This window comes from Rhinopithecus roxellana, chromosome 5 (assembly GCF_007565055.1).
Source record: "Rhinopithecus roxellana isolate Shanxi Qingling chromosome 5, ASM756505v1, whole genome shotgun sequence".
Taxonomy (NCBI): domain Eukaryota; kingdom Metazoa; phylum Chordata; class Mammalia; order Primates; family Cercopithecidae; genus Rhinopithecus; species Rhinopithecus roxellana.
In genome coordinates, this window is record NC_044553.1 from 63856424 (window position 1) to 63878867 (window position 22444).

The following is a 22444-nucleotide window of genomic DNA, read 5'->3' on the forward strand; positions in this document are numbered from 1 at the left end:
GAGCTTCATAAGAAACTGAAAAGGAGTGGCCAAGAGGGTAACAAGAAAACTGGGGGAATATGGTGCTGTGGAAGCCAAGGGTAAAACATTTCAGAAAGAAGGGCAGTCCAGAGGTTAATCAGGTGGCCAGGCACAGTGGCTCATGCATGTAATCCCAGCACTTTGGGAGGCCGAGGCAGGTGGATCACTTGAGGTCAGGAGTTTGAGATCAGCCTGGCCAACATGGTGAAACCCTGTCTCTACTAAAAATAGAAAAATTAGCCGGGTGTGGTGGCAGGCACCTGTAATCCCAGCTACTCGGGAGGCTGTGACAGAAGAATCACTTGAACCTGGGAGGCGGAAGTTGCAGTGAGCCAAGATTGCGCCACTGCACTGCAGCCTGGGCCACAGAGTGAGACTTCTCTGTCTCAAAACAAACAAAGAAATCCAAGCTACCAGTGAATTATGTCCACTGGATTTAGCCATACAGAGGTCATCAGTGACCCTCCCAGACATAGGGATAAAAGGCAGTCTGTAAAATATTCTTACATGAATCTGTGGTAAGAAAAAAAGGAAAGAGAAGAAAATGGAGAAATTTAGCTTTGGAAGAGAGGAGACAGGACACCAGCTGAAGACAGGAAATGGAGGGATCTTCAGAGCACTTCACCCAGTTTCCTTGGTAACAAGTGATGCAATTTTGATCCTGCTGTGATCCTGAAGGTCAGAATGAAGTTACTGGCCCTATAGGAGTCAACCCTAGGACCCAGATTTTATGCAGCAGTGGTTTTGTTGATGGTACAGGATGAGAGTCTTAACTACATTCTCTTAGAGTTTTTTTCAACTTCAGCTTGCAAACAATATTCATAAGTAAATTTTTGTTTAAGGCAATGCAAAAGAAAGTGGCTGGGCACAGTGGCTCACACCTGTAATCCCAGTACTTTGGGAGGCTGAGGCGGGTGGATCACTTGAGGTCAGGAGTTTGAGACCAGTCTAGCCAATATGGTAAAACCCCGTCTCTACTAAAAATACAAAAATTAACTGGGCGTGGGGGCACACACCTGTAATCCCAGCTACTCAGGAGGCTGAGGCACGAGAATTGCTTGAACCCGGGAGGCAGAAGTTGCAGTGAGCCGAGATCATGCCACTGCATTCCAGCCTGGGTGACAGAGTGAGACTCCAACTCAAAAGTAAGTAAGTAAATAAATAAAGGCAATGCAAGAGGAAGAAACCTTAGGAAACAAAAACGAGGGCAAATATTGTTCATAAGAAATCAGATAAAGAATTACTACCTAGTTTATACTAAGTATCCATGTTTATAATGCCAAGTTGATTTAATTTATATTATATTTAATTTATATTCCAAATTTATAAACCATAAAACTAAATACCTTCCTTGAGACATCAGAGAGAAAATTGCAATGATAGTAGAGTATCACATGATCTGTATTAGAGAAGTTACCAGTGTTTCTTAGAATTTTAGAGCTGGGAAAGGACATAAAGATTATCCAATAAATTTTTTTTTAAAAAAAGCAAACAGAGGATACAACAAGCCTAGAAAATGATCCATTAATGAGCAGCAGAACCCGCTTGGAACCTGGAAGTCTTGATTTCTAGTTCAGGACTCTTTTTGCTAGATCCAGCTGCCTCAACTGAAGTCTGACACACTTTTGATAATTTATTGACTAATGTGACTACCTATATGAAATATTTCCCTAAAATTTCATTGCAATATTTACTCGTAACGAACAAAAACTCATTTCATGTATTTAGCTGTTGCTTTTTTTTTTTTTGAAATGGAGTCTTGCTCTGTCGCCAGGCTGGAGTGCAGTGGTACGATCTCGGCTCACCACAACCTCTGCCTCCTGGGTTCAAGTAATTCTCCTGCCTCAGCTTCCCGAGCAGCTGGGACTACAGGCACACGCCACCACTTCCGGCTAGTTTTTGTATTTTTAGTAGAGACAGGGTTTCGCCATGTTGGCCAGGATGGTCTTGATCTCTTGACCTCGTGATCTGCCCGCCTCAGCCTCCCAAAGTGCTGGGATTACAGGCGTGAGCCACCGTGCCTGGCCAGCAGTCGCTATTCTTAACCACAGCAATTTCCCTTTTTCTTTCATCACCTAACTACTTTTGCCTTAGGCAAATGTATATTTATTTATTTTAATGTATTGTTTATTTTCTATAGTGCATTCTCATATATCCCTGGAACTAATATTGGAACACCAATCTTGAGGGTTGGAATCATGAAGTGGGAGAGAGGGTTTACTCAATTTATCAATACCTAAACAACATTCTGGGTGATCTCTTTAAAAGCAAATCCATCTATACTTAATAAAGATTAATATAGTGTAAGATATTTAACAGATTAAGATAGTATAAGGCAGTGGTCCCCAACCTTTTTGGTATCAGGAACTAGCTTCCTGGAAGACAGTTTTTCTGTGGACTGTGGGTTGGGGTGAGGGGGATGGTTTCAGGATGAAACTCTTCCACCTCAGATCATCAGGCATTAGATTCTCATAAGGAACACAAAACCTAGATCCCTCACATGCACAGTTCACCACAGGGTTCACACTCCTATGAGAATCTAGTGCTGCCATTGATGTGGCAGGAGGCAGAGTTCGGGCAGTAATGCTCACTGGCCTGCCACTCACCTCCTGCTGTGTGGCCCAGTTCCTAACAAGCCACAGGCCAGTACCTATCCATGTTCCCAGAATTGGGGACCCCTGTAAGGTATTTAACAAAGATGAAAAGATAAGAACCAGAATAAAGGTCATATAAGGCCAAGGTGGGAGGATTGCTTGAGCCCAGGACTTTAAGACAAGCCTAGGCAACATGGTGAAACCCTGTTTCTACAAAAAAAATACAAAAATTAGGTTGGGCGCAGTGACTCACACCTGTAATCCCAGCACTTTGGGAGGCCACGGTGGACAGATCACCTGAGGTCAGGAGTTTGAGACCAGCCTGGCCAACATGGGGAAAATGCATCTCTACTAAAAATACAGAAATTGACTGGACACAGTGGTTCACACCTGTAATCCCAGCACTTGGGGAGGCTGAGGTGAGCAGACTGCCTAAGCTCAGGAGTTCGCAACCAGCCTGCACAACATGGTGAAACCACGTCTCTACTAAAATAAAAAAATTAGCTGGGCATGGTGGAAGGCGCCTGTAGTCCCAGCTACTGGGGAGGCTGAGGAGGAGAATCGCTTGAACCCGGGAGTGAGCCGAGATCATGCCACTGCACTCCAGCCTGAGCAACAGAGTGAGACTCCGTCTCAAAAACAAAATCAAAAAGCAAAACAAAGAAACAAAAAATTAGCCGGGCATGGTGGCGCATGCTTGTAATCCCAGCTACTCAAGAGGCTGAGGCAGGAGAATCCCTTGAACCTGGGAGGGCGGAGGTTGCAGAGAGCCGAGATCGCGCCACTGCACTCCAGCCTGGATGACAGAGCAAAACTCTGTCTCAAAAAAAAAAGAAAAAAAAAAAAAAAAAAAAGCCAGGCATGATGGTCCATGCCTATAGTCCCAAATGCTCAAGATGTTGCGGTGGGAGGATTGCTTGAGCCCAGGAGGTCGAGGCTGCAGTGAGTTAAGATTGCACCACTACACTTCAGCCTGGATGACAGTGAAACTGTCTCAAAGAAAAGTAAATGGAGAACAAAACTTCTAAATTACACTTAGCTCCCAAATTACACTTCACTTACTTCATGGGCATGTTAATTTTGATGATGACTGAAGTACTGATTATTTCATTTATGTGTGATTATTTTGACACAGGATCTCGCTTCTGTCGCCCAGGCTGGAGTGCAGTGGCACTATCACAGCTCATTGCTGCCTAACCTCCTGGGCACAAGCGATCCTCCCACTTCAGCCTCCAGAGTAGCTGGGACTACAGGTGCGTGCCACCACGCCCGGATAATTTTTGTATTTTTTTTGTAGAGACAGGGTTTCCCCACATTGCCTAGGCTGGTCTCCAACTCCTGAGCTCAAGTGATCCACCTGCCTCAGCCTCCCAGAGTGTTGGGATTACAGGCGTGAGCCACTGGGCCAGGCAATTCTTTCATTTATTAAACACCTACCATGTGCCAGACCCCTTACTGGGTATGGTGGATACAAAAACTAAAGACACAACTCCCACCCTTCAGGAGCTTAGAGTCTATCTAGTAGAGAAGGAAAGTAAATAGACAACTCAAATCCATGTGGTGAGTGACACTTTGGGCATACACAGGAGGCTTCTAAGCAGGGGTGGATTGTAGCTAAAATCTTGCCAGAGAAACCGTCAGTGAGTCTTTTTTTTTTTTTTTTTTTTCCCCTGAGACAAGAGTGTCACTCTGTTGCCTAGGCTGGAGTGCAGTGGCATGATCTTGGCTCACTGGAAACTCCACCTCCCGAGTTTAAGTGATTCTCCTGCCTCAGCCTCCCCAGTAACTAGGATTGCAGGTGCCCACGACCACGCCCGGCTATTTTTGTATTTTTAGTAGAGACGGGGTTTCACCATGTTGGCCAGGCTGGTCTTGAACTCCTGACCTCAAGTGATCTGCCTGCCTCGGCCTCCGAAAGTGCTGGGATTACAGATGTGAACCACCGTGCCCGGCCCCTCAGTGAGTCTTGAAAGTAAGTGGAGGCCAACCAGGTAAAGAAGGAGGAAGTCGGCAGAAGGAGCAATGTAAGCAAAGGAATAAAATGATACGATGTGTGGGGGAACTGCAATTACTCATGAGGTTTAAAGGAAGAGTATGAGTTAAGGCGTGACGAGATTTAAGGCTGGGGAGGAAGATGTGGGGATGGCAAAGGACTTTGTTTGCCATGCAAAGGAGTTTTTATTCCCAAGGTTAGGCAGTACCACTAAAGCATTATATGTGGCAGGGACAGGATAAGATGCCACCTGTAAAACTCAGCACTGTGAAAACTGGATTGGAGGAAAATAAAATTAGAGGTGGGGAGACTGATTTGGAGAGATTAGAGTGATCTAGGCAGAAGCTAAGGGGGCCTCAACAAAGACAGTGGCAGTAATAATGGACAAGTAGATAGGGGTAGGACCCATAAAATCTGGAGGTTGACTAAGGATCTACACAGATGATGGTGCTACGTATTATGATGGAAAAAGGATAGGCTGCCCCCGCCCCCAGAAGCGGGGTTTGCTTGGGGAGGGGGAAAAGACAGAGTTGAGTCTGAGTTTTAGACATGTTGTGTGTGATGTACCTGTAGTAGATCCAAGGGGGGATGTCCGGTAGGCGGGTAACTTTGAGGTCCTGGCCCTCTGGAAAGTGGCTGGGGCTAGAGATACACGTTTGAAAACTGTTTTAGCTTTCTATTGCTGCTGTGCTGAATTACCACAAACTCAGTGACATAAAGCAGCACAAATTTAGACTTAAAGTTCTGTAAGTCGTAAGTACAAAATGGGTCTGACCTGGGCTAAAATCAAGGTGTCGGAGCAGGCTGGCCCCTTCTGGAGGCTGTAGGGGAGAATCCTTTTCCAGATCCTGGAGGCTGCTCACATTCCTTGGCTCACGACTCTGCACAGCATCGCAGCACCTTTTCTCCCTCTGCATCCATCATCACGTTACTTTCTTCTAATTCTGACTCTTCCTGTCCTCTCATGAGAAGGACCCCTAGGATTACATTGGGTCCACTTGGATCAAGATAATCTCCCATTTCATGATCCTTAACTCGATCCCCTCTGCAAACTCCTTTTTGCCATACAAAGTAACATTCAGAGGTTCCAGGGATTAAGACATGACCATCTTTGAGGGGGTAGAGGAAGGGGGGTAGGGGCATTATTCAGCCTTACCACAGAAGTTATGAGCATTTAAAGAGCCACGAAAAAGGGTGAAATTATTGTGCACAAGTGGGAATCATGGGAATACTGTCAGAGAAGCCAAGGAAAGAACATTTCTTGGGTGGGGGAGAAATATACGGTGAAATGCTGCCAAGAAGTTAGCTAGGAACAGAACTGAAAACTGTCTACTACTTTAGCAGCTAGGCTGTCGTAAGCACAATGTCAGCGAAGTGGTGGGGGCTGGGGGGTGGGTAGAAGACAAACCGGAGTAAGGTAAGGAATAAATGGAAAAAGAAAAAGTGAGGATAGTAACTATAGGCACCTCTTTGAAAACAGATGCCTTTAAGCATAACAGAAAGGAGGAAAAAGAACAGTAGGTGAGAAAGGGCCACAAGCCACAGGGTAGGAGGGTTGAGGATGCTCAGAGGCTGAAGGAAAGGGCTAAGAAAGGATAAGAGTTTGAAGGTACAAGAGAAGGAGCTGTGAGTTCCCTGAAAAGCAGGATAGTAGTGGGAGGATGAATTCAGAGAAGGGGCAGAGAGAAGAGCCTGGGGTAAGAATGCCTCTGAGACCAAGAGGAAGGAGGTGAGGATGAAGGTGGCCTGTAGGTTAGGGAGGGAGAGGAGGCCAACGTGTTTCATGACTGATGCTTTCCTCTGGAAGGAGGGAGGTGAAAGATCAGTCCATGAAGAGGGACAGGGAAGAGGTAGGAAGCTTGAGAATAGTGAAGGTCTGAAATGGCTGTGGGATGAATGGGAAAGGCTGAGACTGGGAACATGTGCAAACAAAGTAGGAGAGTACCGACAATGCTAGTGTCATCAAATTGGTTCTTTCTGTCTGGGCGCGGTGGCTCATGCCTGTAATCCCAGTACTTTGGGAGGCCGAGGTGAGAGCATCACTTGAGCCCAGGAGTTGGAGATGAGGCAAGGCAACATAGTGAAACCCTGTCTCTACCAAAAAAAAAAAAAAAAAAATTAGCTGAGTTAGGTAGTGCCTGTAGTCCCAGCTACTCAGGAGGCTGAGGTGGGAGGATCGCTTGAACCCAGGAAGTAGAGGCCACAGTGAGCCATGATCACACCACTGCACTCCAGCCTGGGTAACAGAGTAGACCTTGTCTCAGAAACACCACAAGGCTGGGCATGGTGGCTCACACCTGTAATCCCAGCACTTTGGGAGACCAAGGCGGGCCGATCACCTGAGGTCAGAAGTTCAAGACCAGCCTAGCCAACATGGCAAAACCCCATCTTTACTAAAAATACAAAATTAGCCGGCATGGTGGTGTGTGCCTGTAATCCCAGCTACTTGGAAGGCTGAGGCAAGAGAATTGCTTGAACCTGGGAGGCAGAGGTTGCAGTGAGTCAGGATTGTGCCACTACACTCCAGCCTGGGCAACAGAGTGGGGCTCCATCTAATTTAAAAAAAAAAAAAAAAAAGCACCACAAAAGAAATTATTTTCAAGTGAAAACACAACAGAAACTAAATTTGCAAGGTCTAAGAAAGGAAGGGTGATCAGTTTAAAGCTATAGGTTCTACAATAGAATAACCTCAGTGTATGCTGAGCTAAGTATGATGAACAGGAACAGGAGAGCTGGCTATTTTTCTAGATCTTTAAACAATTCTGGGTCAGATATAAAGTTTGCTAAAATATCTTAAGTCTGCCATGGTTTGAGTCATATACCTATCAAATTTGCAGAAACATTTTAAATTTTATTTATTTATTTATTTATTTTTGTGAAACAGGTCTCACTCCACTGTGCAGGCTGGAGTGCAATGGCCCGATCCCAGCTCATGGCAACCTCCACCTCCCAAGTCCAAGCAATTCTTCCACCTCAGCCTCCTGAGCAGCCGGGACCACAGTCGTGCCCTGCCATGCTCGGCTAATTTTTGTATTTTGTAATTTTGTAGTAGAGATCGGTGTCTCACCATGCTGGCCAGGTTAGTTTTGAATTCCCGACTTCAAGTGATCCACCCACCCCAGCCTCCCAAAGTGCTGGGACCACAGGCGTGAGCCACTGCGTCTGGTCCAAATGTACAGAAACATTTTTAAAATGTGCAGTCCATTTCAGAGAGCCATTAGCATTTTCATTTTCATTACGTAGTTTTTATTTTAGACGAACATTATTATAAAAAAAAAGTTCACCTGGAATAAAATCCATTTAAAAAAACACAGCATCAGTATCAGTACACAGTTAATGAATTGGCTTACACAAGATTAACCACATGACAGGTCCACTTATCTGCAGGAGGTTTTCACATTAAGCCATTGGAGTAAAAATAAAATATGTTTAAACATGTACAGTAGGATAATTATATGGAAAAACTAGAGAGTTTCCATTAGGGGCATGATTTTCATCAAACAGTTTATGGTATTTTGCATGAAAGGAACTGCAGTTGTCAGCTGCAAACAAAATAAAACCCATCTGTAAGGTCATAAAATTGAACTATAATAACTAAATTCACATTTTAAAAAAAGGTAAGAAAGTGAAATAAGTTCTATTAGTTTCTTGGCACAAGAAATGCAATTGCATATGGCACACGCATTTCAAGATATGAAGTAAAATCTGAAAATATCCCTAGAATAACTGTTTGCTAATTTTTATTTCTGTACATTTCATTTAATTTTTTTCAGAGTGAACATGATAGTCATTAATTTTATTAGTCTAAAAATATGACTGATTCTACTCTAAAGTCGTGCTAGAATTTGAAATTCTTTTAGCATATCCTGTCCGTCTGGGTCCCTCTGTATCAAGGGATTTCATTTTTAGACATTCCTTTCCAACCACTCCTGTGCCCCCTTTGGATGTAACAAGGAAAAAGGAATGTCTCTTCTGTTTAAAAAAAAAAAAAAAATTCTAAGAAACCTGATTGCAGAAATGAGTGCTTAAAATTTACGATAAGTAAACCAATATAATGAAATGTGGTTTTAAAATCTTAAGCTTAGAAGCTCATCTTTAAAGACTGAGAACTAAATTTGTAAAGGAATCTAAGTCATGAACTTGAAAAGAATGGCTGCTTAAATGTATCACTTACTGATCACAGGAAAAACTTTATAAGCCTTAATACAGACTCTCAGCATTCAGAACCTGTAAAATGGAGTTATAATCTCTTACTTAGAAACTTCTGCAAAAACGCACCTATATTGCACAGCTAAATTTATTAATGGAGACAGGGAGATAATACTTTTTTTATGCTACTGGATATGACATGTATGCTCTATTCTAAACTAATATTTCCTACCTTTCCCAATGATGTCTTCAGTTCAAAACAAAACATAGAGTCTAAATTTTGTTAGATGCTTAAAAGCTGGCTCACTGTTTTTCTACCAGGTATTAGAATACTAGTTAGCTAAATGAGGTATAATTAAAAAATAGTCCTTCAAAGTAAAGAGTATAGTCTTCTGAAAATTTATAACAAAGACTGCACAAAATGTTTATGTAAATAGTAAGAAACCCTGCAGCACCCACTAACTGATGCACAGGTAGATTATTGTATCATAGTCTGTCCAAGTAAAATATAGCTAAAATAAGTTCCCAGTGAAACATTTTACAATCAACTGATTTACATGCTACTTAGTTACAGCACATTTTCACTGTCTGATAGGCTCAGACTCTATTTGAAAAGGTCTAGTCCAATTATTGTCAAAAATTTACACATGATAATAGAGTGCAGCCACGGAACCACTAATACTGCTGCAAAACTCTTCATGTACCTTATCCGTAAGACCGCAAAAATGTCCACAAAAAACTAGATTTCTTCCGTTTCAGCAGGGAACAGACAATTATCTGTCATTGAATTCATCTACAAATAGAAAAAATAATGCACTGTATGTACATTATTAAGCAAAGTGGAATATTTATTGGGTCATTTTATCATGCAGAAAGTGAATTACCTAAGGTCTTAGCTCAATGTATATACAATTTAGCAAAGCTAAATGTAAGAAAATAGCAAGGACAATTTATTTCTATATAACAGAGCATATACTCCCAGTTTGCTGCTACTTCAAAGAGCACTTTTAGACTCATCTAACTTTCACAGGCTCTTTCAAGTGAAGTTCATGGAGACTAGTTATTCCACATAAGACAAAAGAAGAAAGAAGAAAATAGAACCAAAGCAAAGCATTCTGGTAAAAAAAAAAAAAAAAAGTAATAAAAGCTAACCACAGAATATGTCAGTTTTGGTTTGCAGACAACCCCTGAGATTATATAAACCAAAGCATTAAGACACCAAATAGTCAGAGGTAAATTACTAAGAGAATTACATTCATACATGGTGTCATAGCACTTATCTTTTAGAAGGTACTTTGTTACCATCCAGAAAGCTTAACTGCTTGGATTTTTTTCAGGAAATAGTCAATATAAGATGTTTCTAAAAAATTATTTTTTCCTTTTGAAAATGTATCTAATTTGAAGATAGCAGAATTACAATAAACTTTCAATCACGGAACTACTAATTATACCAGAACAGCAATGAATGACTTTTAAGCCTACAGGTAATTACAAAAAAAATTTACGGAGGCTGAAATTTGTCAACAATAAGTTTAGTATATCAAAAATAGCTTGGGCATATTTGCAGCTGCTTAATTGTTCCTTTATTTTCAAGTAAGTACGAAAGATTGACTGGTTCAAGCATTCTAATGACATATCTTAATTTGAAGAGAATTCTCTGTGGTAACAAGCAATCCCTTTCCACTGCCATCTCCTGTTCTTAACTATCCAGCATGACAGTAGCCTTTGTGAAGCAAAACAGGCATACCAGGAAGAATAATTATTAACAGAATTCATTTCCCTCATCCCCTCTGTATTATCCCCCACTCTGTGTTATGACACTGAAGGCTAGAGTAACAGCAATGACATAGTGATCTGAATTTGGCACATAAGTTAACACTAAATACCTTGTGATGGTTTTATCTACACAAGTATACCAGTACCTGTGTTTGTTGAGAAAGGCAACTAAGCTTTTGGTCGGCTTTAGCCCAGATGACTAGACTAAGTTCTATAACAATGAACCAAAACAGATGGAACTGGGTTCTACACATTCAACAACAGCTGTTTGAAAACTGAAACCTTGGTCCTGTTTTCTCTAATGAAAAGGCAAGACTTTTCCTGGAGGCTACACTAGGTCTAAGTACTTTTATTTCTAAAAATACCTCCCAAATAAAACCAACCAAAAGTCATTATTTTCACCATTACCAAGAGCTAGCTCTATTAAATTTATATCAACAAGTTAATCTGTCTTTATATAGGTAAGCTTTCCACAAACTAAAATCTAAACCTAACTTTTGTAGACATGGATCATGGCAGGAATTTGGTATTACAAATAAACCAGCCAGCTAAGGAGTGAACCTAAGAAAAAATCTTATTACATATCCTTATTGACAGAATCACAGTTAGACGCTGGACTAAAACCCTAAATGGTATATCTCTCAGCCCACGTAAAATTTCAGCTCAAGAAGTTCACAAATAGAAACAGATAATAATTTTCATATGTGTTATTAGTTTTAGGTAACTGAGTGATTACAGTAAGTCAAACATGGAAAAGAATAGCAAATACAAACCCCAGGGAAAAATGAGATTATGGTGAGTTCCAAATGCAGTTTCTATAGACTAGGCAGAGGTAATCATTTTAAAAAGTGATTCATTCAGCTACCCAGACTCTGGCAAACAGGTCAGGAATGAACAAAGCTCTTAACAATCTGAAGAAATAAAGTGGCCTTTGATGACTAGATAGGCATTTCAGTAACATTTTTTAATGACTTTAATGATTATTTAAGAAAAAGCCCTTAAATAAATGCTACCAAGGCAGTAATATTTGACCATATGAACCAGACCAAATACCCTTTTAGTATAGTAACCTCTGCCGTAAATGCTCTGCTTTTAACATTGCCACACGTACAATTTTGTCTAGAACTTCATGACACAAAAGTGTGCAAATAAGAGTCTAAGATTGTGCTGAAATAGGGAAAGGCTAACACTGATGTGCAAAGTAAAAAAGAAAGATAACAACTTCTGCAACAAGTAATAACACAAGGAAAAAAACGAGTTACGTCCTGCATGTGTCTCCACTTCATTGCTTCCATGTTTGAAAAAAGGAGCCTGTTCTTTTGCTAGGCCACGAGGCTGGAATCCACTTGGCATTCTGTGTTGAGAGGTCTAAGTTCAGTGGTGCTCTCAGCAGCAGCCGGGAGGTGTGATTCTGAGGCTGGGTGACCTGTGCTTTCAGAGAAGCAGGAAAGGGCCCTCTAGGTGTGCTGCAGTCTCTCAGAAAGAGTTCATCAAAGTAGTGAGCAACGAAAGAAACTGGTCTTCTTTGATCGGTTTTCTGTTATTTTCACTGGTCCACCTGCTCCTGCTGAATTGCTGTCATTCTAAAAAATAGACGATAAAGTTACCAAGGAAATAAAAGTTTCATGGTTTGACCTCAGTTACCTAAAAAATAAAAATAACTAACCACACCATGTGAAATGTGTATTCTAGTGAAATGTGTATTCTAGTGAAATGTGTATTCACTAGAGTATTTTATTAGAACGGGAACTAGTTAAGCACCAATGTTGTCTTTTTATTTGGAAATGGTGAATTAAAAAGAGGAAAATGCCCTTACAATAGCAGCTTTTATATCAATAATGTATTAGATAGGAAGTTTCTATTTCTAGTTCCCATGGAGTGCAAAGTTTCAAAGGTAATGATGGAAACAATGTTAAGATACTGGCATAGGCAATTCTGTTAGAGGTAAGAAGAGCTAGTAGTATAAGGTATGCAATTATACTCAGGACTCAGCATAAAACAAACTTTCAAGGTTGTCTTAATGATTTCAAATTTAAGCACACTTTAGCAACTTCAAAATCATAGCTACATAGATATAAATATCTGTCACATGAAAACTGAACTGGATAATTTTATGGCAAAAATCGAATTTGTGCCATTACTATTTTTATTACTCTGGTCAAAATTCAATTTCAAGATCACTTAAACAGCCAGATGAAAGATATGAAACAGCTGCAGTTCAGAAATAAGAATCCTAAACAAACAGAACTAAGAATCAGAGTTCAACCAAATGAGTATCTGAGTCAGGGGAAAAAATGAGTTTAATGTGAATATCTTATAATTAGACCTATCCTTTTCATCAAATGCCAAATAGAGAGCATAATGGAAATAAAAATTATAAGTGATACAAACCATTTTTCTGTTGAGTTTTGTCATTATATCTCGTGCAAGTGTAAAAAATGCCTATAGGTAAAACAAAACATTTTCATTAATATATATTCAATATATATATATATTCCCCCCACCTCAGAGATGGGGTCTTGCTATGTTGCCCTGGCTGGATTGGAACTCCTGGGCTCAAGCAATCCTCTCACCTTAGTCTCTCCTGAGTAGCTAGGACTGCAGGTGTGAGCCACGATGCCTGACTTATTTTAAAACAGAAATACAGAATTTTTCATTGTTTCACTAGAAATATACCACTTTAAAGTTTTAACATTAAGAAAGTAACAACTGTAATCATAGTATGCGCGTGCTCACTCTTTTGAGATTGTATCATAAACATTTTCTAATGTTATCAAACTATCATTCATTCATCAAATATTTTCTTTCTTTTTTTTTTTTTGAGACGGAGTCTTGCTCTGTCGCCCAGGCTGGAGTGCAGTGGCGCGATCTTGGCTCACTGCAAGCTCCGCCTCCCGGGTTTACGCCATTCTCCTGCCTCAGCCTCCCCAGTAGCTGGGACTACAAGCGCCCGCCATCTCGCCCGGCTAATTTTTTGTATTTTTTAGTAGAGACGGGGTTTCACCGTGTTAGCCAGGATGGTCTCGATCTCCTAACCTCGTGATCCACCCATCTCGGCCTCCCAAAGTGCTGGGATTACAGGCTTGAGCCACCGCGCCCGGCCCAAATATTTTCTTCATGTGACATAATAGCTGTCACAATAACACCCTTGTTGAATCACAAGTAACTTCTTCAGTACACCAAAAACAGGACAGAAGCTCTGTCTAAGCTACCCAACTTCCCTAGAGCAGGGCACAGTGCTGATCTAGGAGATGCTGAACATCTAGTTTAATGAGTGAATAATTATGTATCACCCTGTAGCTCTAAAATATGTCTTCACAAAAAACTCTACTTTTTATTTCTGACCCTTTCTTTCAAATTGCTCTCACTGTTATAGCTGAATATGTATAATTTTCCGTGTCTTAACACTTCAAAATCCCAACAGTTGCTGGAGCTCTCGGCTAAATTCCCCACCGTGGAAGTCAGTTCAAATTGAAGCAGGGCAAATCTGATTAATCTTAGTGATAATTTATCCATAATGTCTCTTGATACAAACCAAGCATTTTTTAAACCCACCATCTCTTTTTCTATGAAGCCAAGAACTATTAAAGATTCTCCATTTGTCTCCATGCTAAACCCACTGTTAAATCAGCCTCTTTGTTCCCAACACTCCTGATCCCCAAAAACTGTTCATGACAAGGATTATTTCCAATCTAATCAAATAAAAACAATATGACAACTACTATTATTACTCATTGTCAGTGTCTCACTGTCAAACTTGTCACCTATGAGTCTAACCACACTGACTTAAAGCTCTGGCAAAGTTGTTACCATCTGTATGCCTGGCTAGAATCAGCAGCTCAGGCAACTCCCAGTTCAGGGAGCTCTATCCATACTGTTGCAAATTATAGGATTTCATTCCTTTTTATGGCTGAATAGTATTCCATTGCATATACATACCACATTTTCTTTTTTTTTTTTTTTGAGACGGAGTCTCACTCTGTTGTTGCCCAGGCTGGGTGCAGTGGCACAATCTCCGCTCACTGCAAGCTCCGCCTCCCGGGTTCACGCCATTCTCCTGCCTCAGCCTCCCAAGTAGCTTGGACTACAGGTGCCCACCACCACGCCCGGCTAATTTTTTGTATTTTTAGTAGAGACGGGGTTTCACCGTGTTAGCCAGGATGGTCTCGATCTCCTGACCTCGTGATCTGCCCACCTCGGCCTCCCAAGGTGCTGGGATTAAAGGCGTGAGCCACTGCGCCTGGCCCATACCACATTTTCTTTATCCATTCATCCACTGATGGACACTTAGGTTGATATACTGATTTCTTTCTTTTGGGTAAATATCCAGTAGTGAGACTGCTGTATCATATGGCAGTTCTATTTTTAGTTTTTTGATTGTTCTCCATAGTGGCTGTACTAATTTACATTCCTACCCACAATATATGAGGGTTCCCCTTTCTTTTTTTTTTTTGAGACAGAGTCTAGCTCTGTCACCCAGGCTGGAGTGCACTGGCCGGATCTCTGTTCACTGCAAGCTCCGCCTCCCGGGTTTATGCCATTCTCCTGCTTCAGCCTCCCAAGTGGCTGGGACTACAGGCGCCCGCCACCTCGCCCGGCTAGTTTTATTTTTTTTTTATTTTTTTTTAGTACAGACGGGGTTTCACCGTGTTCGCCAGGATGGTCTTGATCTCCTGACCTCGTGATCCGCCCGTCTCGGCCTCCCAAAGTGCTGGGATTACAGGCTTGAGCCACCGCGCCCGGCCAAGGGTTCCTCTTTCTCTACATCCTTTCCAGCATTTGTTATTGCCTATCTCTTTGATAAAAGCCATTTTAATTGGGATGAGATGATAGCTCACTGTAGTTTTGATATGCATTGCCCTGATGATTAGTGATGTCGGCTTTTTTTCATATACCTGTTGGCCATTTGTTTGTCCTCTTTTGAGAAATGTCTATTCAGATCTTTTGCCCATTTTTAACTTGGATTATTTCTGATGGCGGGAAATCCTTTTGTAACAAGCAGAGGGAAGCATTTTTCTGCTTATCTAAGCTTGTGTAAATAAATCCGTAGAGGCTTCCTGTTTCCTAACACCCATCGGCCAACCTAAACAAATAACTGTTACATTATTTAAAACAAAGAAAACGTTCTGATCAGTGTCCACTGGCTAATAAAGTCATGTAGGTCTCGATTTTTAACCATCATGTTATGATGAACAATGAGTAACCTAGGAAATTAAATGTTTATGAGACTATCAGTATGATTAAAATAATTACATGTATTAACACATATCACATGTAAATTACAGTAAATTACATGTATTATTTTTATGATCAGTTGAAAAAATGTTTTTTAAAAGAGAAAATATCAACAGTTCTCTTGGTGAAGAAACCTTTTTTTTTTTTTTTTTTAAACACTTTAAGTTCTGGTATACATGTGCAGAATGTGCAGGTTTGTTACATAGGTATACACGTGCCATGGTGGCTTGCTGCACCCATCAACTGGTCATCTACGTTAGGTATTGAAGAAAACGTATTCTCTTAAGACTTTAGATGGTTTGGTTTTCCTTAATAGCTAACTTAATGAAAATTTATTAACGCTACTCCCTGATAAACACACTTTCTTATTTCTACTAAATGCCACTGTTACAATTTATTGTGCTTAATCTACCTCAAATGTGTACACTAAAGGAATGTGTCCTATAAACTAACAGCTTAATTCTCCCTTGAGAGAGTACAGCCTTGAAAGTGATTTAACTCTTCTGCTGCAGGCATACAGGATGACATGAATGAGCACAGGACACTGGTTAGTCTTCTAGTCAAGGATTTCCAGCTGCCCAAACAAAGGGCAAAACTGAACTTCCACATTCTATTCTGTGAATCTTAACTGTGCAATCTAATTAACCCACGTGGAGGCTACATGCTAGAAATTCAACAACCAGTGTCTGCATAAAAATCAGAAGCAGCTGGTTGTGGTGGCTCACGCCTATAATCCCAGCACTTTGGGAGGCCAAGGTGAGTGGATCACGAGGTCAAGAGATCAAGACCATCCTGGCCAACATGATGAAACCCCGTTTCTACTAAAAATACAAAAATTAGCTGGGTGTGGTGGTGCACACCTGTAGTACCAGCTACTTGGGAGGCTGACACAGGAGAATCGCTTGAACCTGGGAGGCAGAGGTTGCAGTAAGCTGAGCTCATGCCACTGCATTCCAGCCTGGCAACAGAGCGAGACGCCATCTCAAAAAAAAAAAAAAAAAAAAAATCAGAAGCACAAAAGCCTACAAAGTGGAGTTGGGTCAACAAAAGGTATTCACTAGGTCAGAAAATACCAAAGCTTTGAGAGCTGCTTGAACACAGGCCCCTAAGCACCTGTGCTGCTCTGTAACAAGTCACCAAACGTTTCCTTCTTACCTCTTCTACATTTGCACTGGATTTTGCACTTGTCTCCAAGAATTTAATCCCATAGTCAATTGCTAGCTGAAAGGCAAACAGAAATATTTAAATTTAGCAAAAGATGCTTGAACGTATAATGGATTTATATTTCTTAGGTTTTTCAAAGTCTCAAAGGTAGGGTATCTATTTCAGAACTCCTGTGGTTCTCAAATTTCTTTGTTTTCTTCTACTGTATTCGGAATTTAATAATTTAACTCAATCATCATAAGAAAGATGGCACAACTTCCATTTAAAACATAATTTAAGGCCGGGCGTGGTGGCCCACGCACTTTGGGAGGCCGAGGCAGGCGGATCACGAGGTCAGGAGATCGAGATCCTCCTGGCTAACACGATGAAACCCCGTCTCCACTGAAAATATAAAAAATTAGACAGGCGTGGTGGCACGTGCCTGTAGTCCCAGCTACTCAGGAGGCTGAGGCAGGGGAATTGCTTGAACCCGGGAGGCGGAGGTTGGAGCAAGTCGAGATCACGTCACTGCACTCCAGCCCGGGTGATAGAGCAAGACTCTGTCTCAAAATAAATAAATAAATAAATAAAATAATAATAATAGTTTAAGTGTCTCTTTTTTTCTTTTTTTGTACTTTTAGTTCTCTAATATAGGATAAATACCCACCCTCCTGAGATAGGAGAACAGGGTCTGGAGGCAGGGAACCTAAAACCAATTCATACTGACTTCCTATAACTAAATCAAAAGAAAAACCCCAGCCTTCCACGCCCAAGTAACAAAAGTACAGGGGTTATTCCCTTTGCAACCTCCTCCCGTTTTCTGACTCACAGATTAAAAATGGAAAGTACCTCTGATTGGTCCCCTCCCACAACCAATCAGACGTCTGCGCAGGGCATAACTTTGTAACTTCATTTCATCCTCTGATTGGTCACCTTCTGCAACCAATCAGACTGGTCATGGGCCACTACTTCATTTATGTAGGGTGTGAACCAAGTAACCCATGGGAAATTTCTAGAGGGTATTTAAACCTCAGAAAATTCTGTAACCAGTGCTCGAGCTGCTTGCTCAAGCCCACTCCCACTCTGTGGAGTATACTTTCATTTCGATAATTCTGTGCTTTTTTTGTCTTCATTCTTTCATTGTTTTCTTTGTGCGTTTTGTCCAATTCTTTGCTCAAAATGCCAAGAACCTGGATGACTTGCAGTCAAGATCCTCCACTGGTAAAACTACCATTAGCCTGGGATTCATTCACTCCTTTTATCTGCTCCCAAAGTATAATTCTCCAACTTTATTATACTGACTTTTAGGCCGGGCGCAGTGGCTGACGCCGGTAATCCCAGCACTTTGGGAGGTCGAGGCGGGCGGATCACCTGAGGTCAGGAGTTAGAGACCAGGCTGGCTAACATGGCGAAACCTGGTCTCTACTAAAAATACAAAAATTAGCCAGGTGTGGTGGTGGGCGTCTATAAACTCAGCTACTTGGGAGGCTGAGACAAGAGAATCGCTTGAACCAGGGAGCTGGAGGTTGTATTGGGCCCAGATCGTGCAATTGCATTCCAGCCTGGGTGACAAGAGTGAAACTCCGTCTCAAATAAAAAACAAAAAAACTATACTGACTTTTAATTACTTTTTTTTTTTTTTTTTTTTTGAGACAGAATCTCGCCCTGTTGCCCAGGCTGGAGTGCAGTGTGGCACTATCTCAGCTCACTGCAACATCTGCCTCCCGGGTTCAAGCGATTCTCCTGCCTCAGCCTCCTGAGTAGCTGGGATTACAGGTGCGTGCCACCATGCCCAGCTAATTTTTGTGTTTTTAGTAGAGACAGGGTTTCACCATGTTGGTCAGGCTGGTTTTGAACTCCTGACCTCGTGATCTGCCCACCTCGGCCTCTCAAAGGGCTGGGATTACAGGTGTGAGCCATCGTGCCAGGCCTTAATTACTTTTAATACATGAGTCCAGAATTGAACAAAAATTTAAATACTAAAGCATTCAAGCTTTGATTTCTATTGAGACAAACTGTGAACTCTCATATATTCCTCCAAAAGTTCCTAGTTTATTTACAATGCTAAAATTAAGTAAATGTTTTTAGGGGAAAAAAGTCTGCAGCAAAAGTTCACAGTCAAATTGAAAAACAAAATGTGGCCAGGCATGGTGGCTCACACCTGTAATCCCAGCACTTTGGGAGGCCGAGGCAGGTGGAATGCTTGAGGCTAGGAGTTCAAGACCAGCCTGGCCAGCATGGCAAAACCCTGTTTCTACTAAAAATACAAAAACTAGCCGGGTGTGGTGGCACATGCCTATAATCCCAGCTTCTTGGAGGCTGAGGCACGAGAATTGCTTGAACCCAGGAGGCAGAGATTGCAGTGAACTGAGATTACACCATTGCACTCCAGCCTGGGAGACAGAGCAAGACTCTGTCTCAAAAACAAAAACAAAAACAAACAAACAAAAAAAAAAAGAAAATGCAATTTGCATATATAATTTTTTTAAAGGCTAAAGCAAAATTCCAAGACTTAAAAAGTGAAGCTTCTAAGTCAATTTAGAATCTGCCACAGAAGTAAGTATGTGCACAAAATATTCCTTTGCTTTACAGGACACAAAAGAGAGAAATGCCCATAAACAACGTATAAATGACATCCATAGCTTGATCAGTTACAAGGAATTTATCCATAAAACCTAAAGCTAATGTATAGTAAAATATTCTTAGGGAAAAAAAATGAATTGGAAAATGATTCCTGTTGAAACTTCACCTACCCTGTAACTTTTTTTAAAAAAAGAATCAAGTACTTTAACTTCAAAACTGGGCATTTTCACACAGATCTGGAAGAAACAGCCTGAATGCTAAGCTGCAGGAATCTGAGAAAGGACCAATTTGTATCTCCCAGAAAACATTAGCAAATTCTTTAGGAATGAGTCATGACCACACAGTATAGGGAGCTGGATCTCGAATACTAATTCACACCATTCAAGTATGGATTACATCTCTTTGTTGTTGATATCCAATTTAAAAGGATTAAAACACAGATTAAAAAAAAAAACTTAAATCAATAATTAAACAATATGAAGAAAAGAAATGCTTAATGTGAGTAGAATCCAACCTTTATTCATTCCATTCACATTTACCTTCTCCCCTCTTTCTTTTGACACTTGTCTTTTGTCATTCATATCACATTTGTTACCCAGGATCATTCTTTCAACATCGGAAGAGGCATGCTGCAGGGAGAAAATAGCATGCTATAAAAACAGCCTGAGAAAAACCCATTACTTAATAGACAAATCCAACTTGTCAGAAACACATGAATTTAATAAGACAAATAATCTTTCACTCACACAAGGCCTAATTCAGAGAAAAGTTTAAAGATGGGAGGAGGGGCAAAGCTACAGCACAAGAGCCCTCACAGAGCCTGTGTAAACCTTCTTCCCGAGGTTTGGAAAGAAGGTGGAACAAACACAAATAAAGCTTACGGTGATCTAATGACAAAATTTCCAAATATTTGGGTCAAAGAAGGACAAAAACTTGGTACTGAGTGAACCAGTGGAGAAGGTATTCTGGATTCTGAACTATTTAAAAAAGAAATTCATCTAAGTTAATAGAAACGTGTACAAAATTATATCAGTCAGATTTCTTTCTTAAGTGACAAAGACATTAAAAAGCTTAATACCAATTATCCTGGGATTAAAACAATCTTCAAATATCTAAGATGGAGAAAATGTCAGAAGGGCAAAAAGTTGCCAGGGTAAAGAGATACTGTTGCTAGCCAAACAGCATGGTGGGATAGAAGCTGGGAACCAGATGTTTTAATCCTGGCTCTTCTTTTTAAAGGCTGTATGAGCACAGGCAAATCATTTCTTTCTGGTCTGTTATTCATGTGTAAAATGTGATCTAGGATTAAATTATTTCCCATATCTGGCCCAAACTTAAAATCTTGTGACATTACTTCTCTGTTCCCCTATGCCCCAGTAGTCAGACTGGCAGCACCAGAGATTTATGGAGCTCTTCAGAGAGAGAGGGCCCAACCTGCCCATGCCCTGCTTCTAAGCAGCTCAGCTGCCTTGCAGAGACAGAGGAGCCTTTTACAAGCACCCAGCAGGACTCTTCTCCAATGTCACCATTCTCTTTCCGCACATACCTCTTCAATATTTCTGATCCAATTTTTAATATTGTCAAAGGATTTTTCATTTGTGATGTCATAGACCAGCATAATGCCCTGTAAGGGGGAAAAAGACCTTTATTTAGTACTTTGTATATTTAAAGTTATAGTATATAATGTCAATGTACTCCTACCCTCCAGAAACCTTTTGTTTGTCCATTTTTCCCCTTTACAAAAGGATTCATAATAAATTTGAAAAGTACAGAGAAACAAAAATCAATAAATACATTATTCCACTGGTCTCACCATGTAAATAAAAACCCTGTTAACCTTTAATGAATTGGTGATTGTGGTAAAGGTGATACACCCTTTCCACCTGGTCTAACACGAAAACAATCAGCACCAACTGGGGCTGAGTGTTCAGTCAAAACACAGATAACACTGGGAGTAAGAGTTCGTCACTTCCATTGTGCACTTGTTTTTTCCAAATAGAAACTATCTTGCTTTCTACCGTTCTACGAAGATTGAGACTACACTGATTTAAAATTATTTTTTATATATGTTGATCAAAAAAATAGGTTGTCACTATCTAAGTACATCACAGACACTTAAAATCCAATGCATTTGTTATACTGGTTTAATGAAAGGCATTCTCGTCATATTTTTAAAGACTCCATGTCTGGTATTTCTTTCTTTCTTTTTTTTTCTTTTGAGACAGTCTCCCTCTGTCGCCCAGGCTGGAGTGCAGTGGCACGATCTCCGCTAACTGCAAGCTCTGCCTCCCGGGTTCACGCCATTCTCCTGCCTCAGCCTCCCGAGTAGCTGGGACTACAGGTGCCTGCCACCTCGCCCAGCTGTTTTTGTATTTTTAGTAGAGATGGGGTTTCACCGTATTAGCCAGGATACTCTCAATCTCCTGACCTCGTGATCCGCCCACCTCAGACTCCCAAAGTGCTGGGATTACAGGCGTGAGCCACTGCGCCCGGCCCATGTCTGGTATTTCTAAAAGGTTTACCTTCCAAATGTTTAAACTAACACCTGTATGCTATTGCAAAATCTATATCCCCAGACCACACTTCTGTACTAAATGCTAGAACTACTCACCTGTCCATCTACTACAGAAATATTCAGTGAGCACCTACTGTGTGCCTGATACTATAGTAGATGCTACTAGCAATGAACAAGATAGAAAAGGTCTCTTCCTCTTATAGATGGCTAGCAAAGACAACAGACAATGAACCAATATCTATACAACTAATCATAATTTTGACAATTGCTATGAAGATGCATGGGGAGCTCATATGCTAGGGATGTAATTGAATCTGGTTGAGGGGCTGGAGTGGGCAGGGGAGGCTTCCCTGAGGAAATGACATTAAACCCAAAGCCTGGGAACTTAGTAGACTTAAAATAGGCAAAGAACAAGGAGCTAGGGTGAAAAGGGGA

The 22444-nt window shown here is 41.0% G+C and overlaps 1 protein-coding gene across 1 annotated transcript in view; it reads right to left on the reverse strand.

The window, feature by feature from the left end:
- Positions 1-7831: 7831 nt before the first annotated feature.
- RAB8B (RAB8B, member RAS oncogene family) overlaps positions 7832-22444 on the reverse strand; it is an 80741-nt gene continuing 66128 nt past the window's right edge. Inside the window, exons 4-8 of the mRNA XM_010374198.2 lie at positions 21041-21118; positions 20034-20123; positions 16924-16989; positions 12925-12975; positions 7832-12116 (exon numbers count right to left, since the gene is read on the reverse strand). Of these exons, the coding sequence (XP_010372500.1) occupies positions 12024-12116; positions 12925-12975; positions 16924-16989; positions 20034-20123; positions 21041-21118 (378 nt within the window). The 3' untranslated portion in view covers positions 7832-12023. The remainder of the gene's footprint in view (positions 12117-12924; positions 12976-16923; positions 16990-20033; positions 20124-21040; positions 21119-22444) is intronic.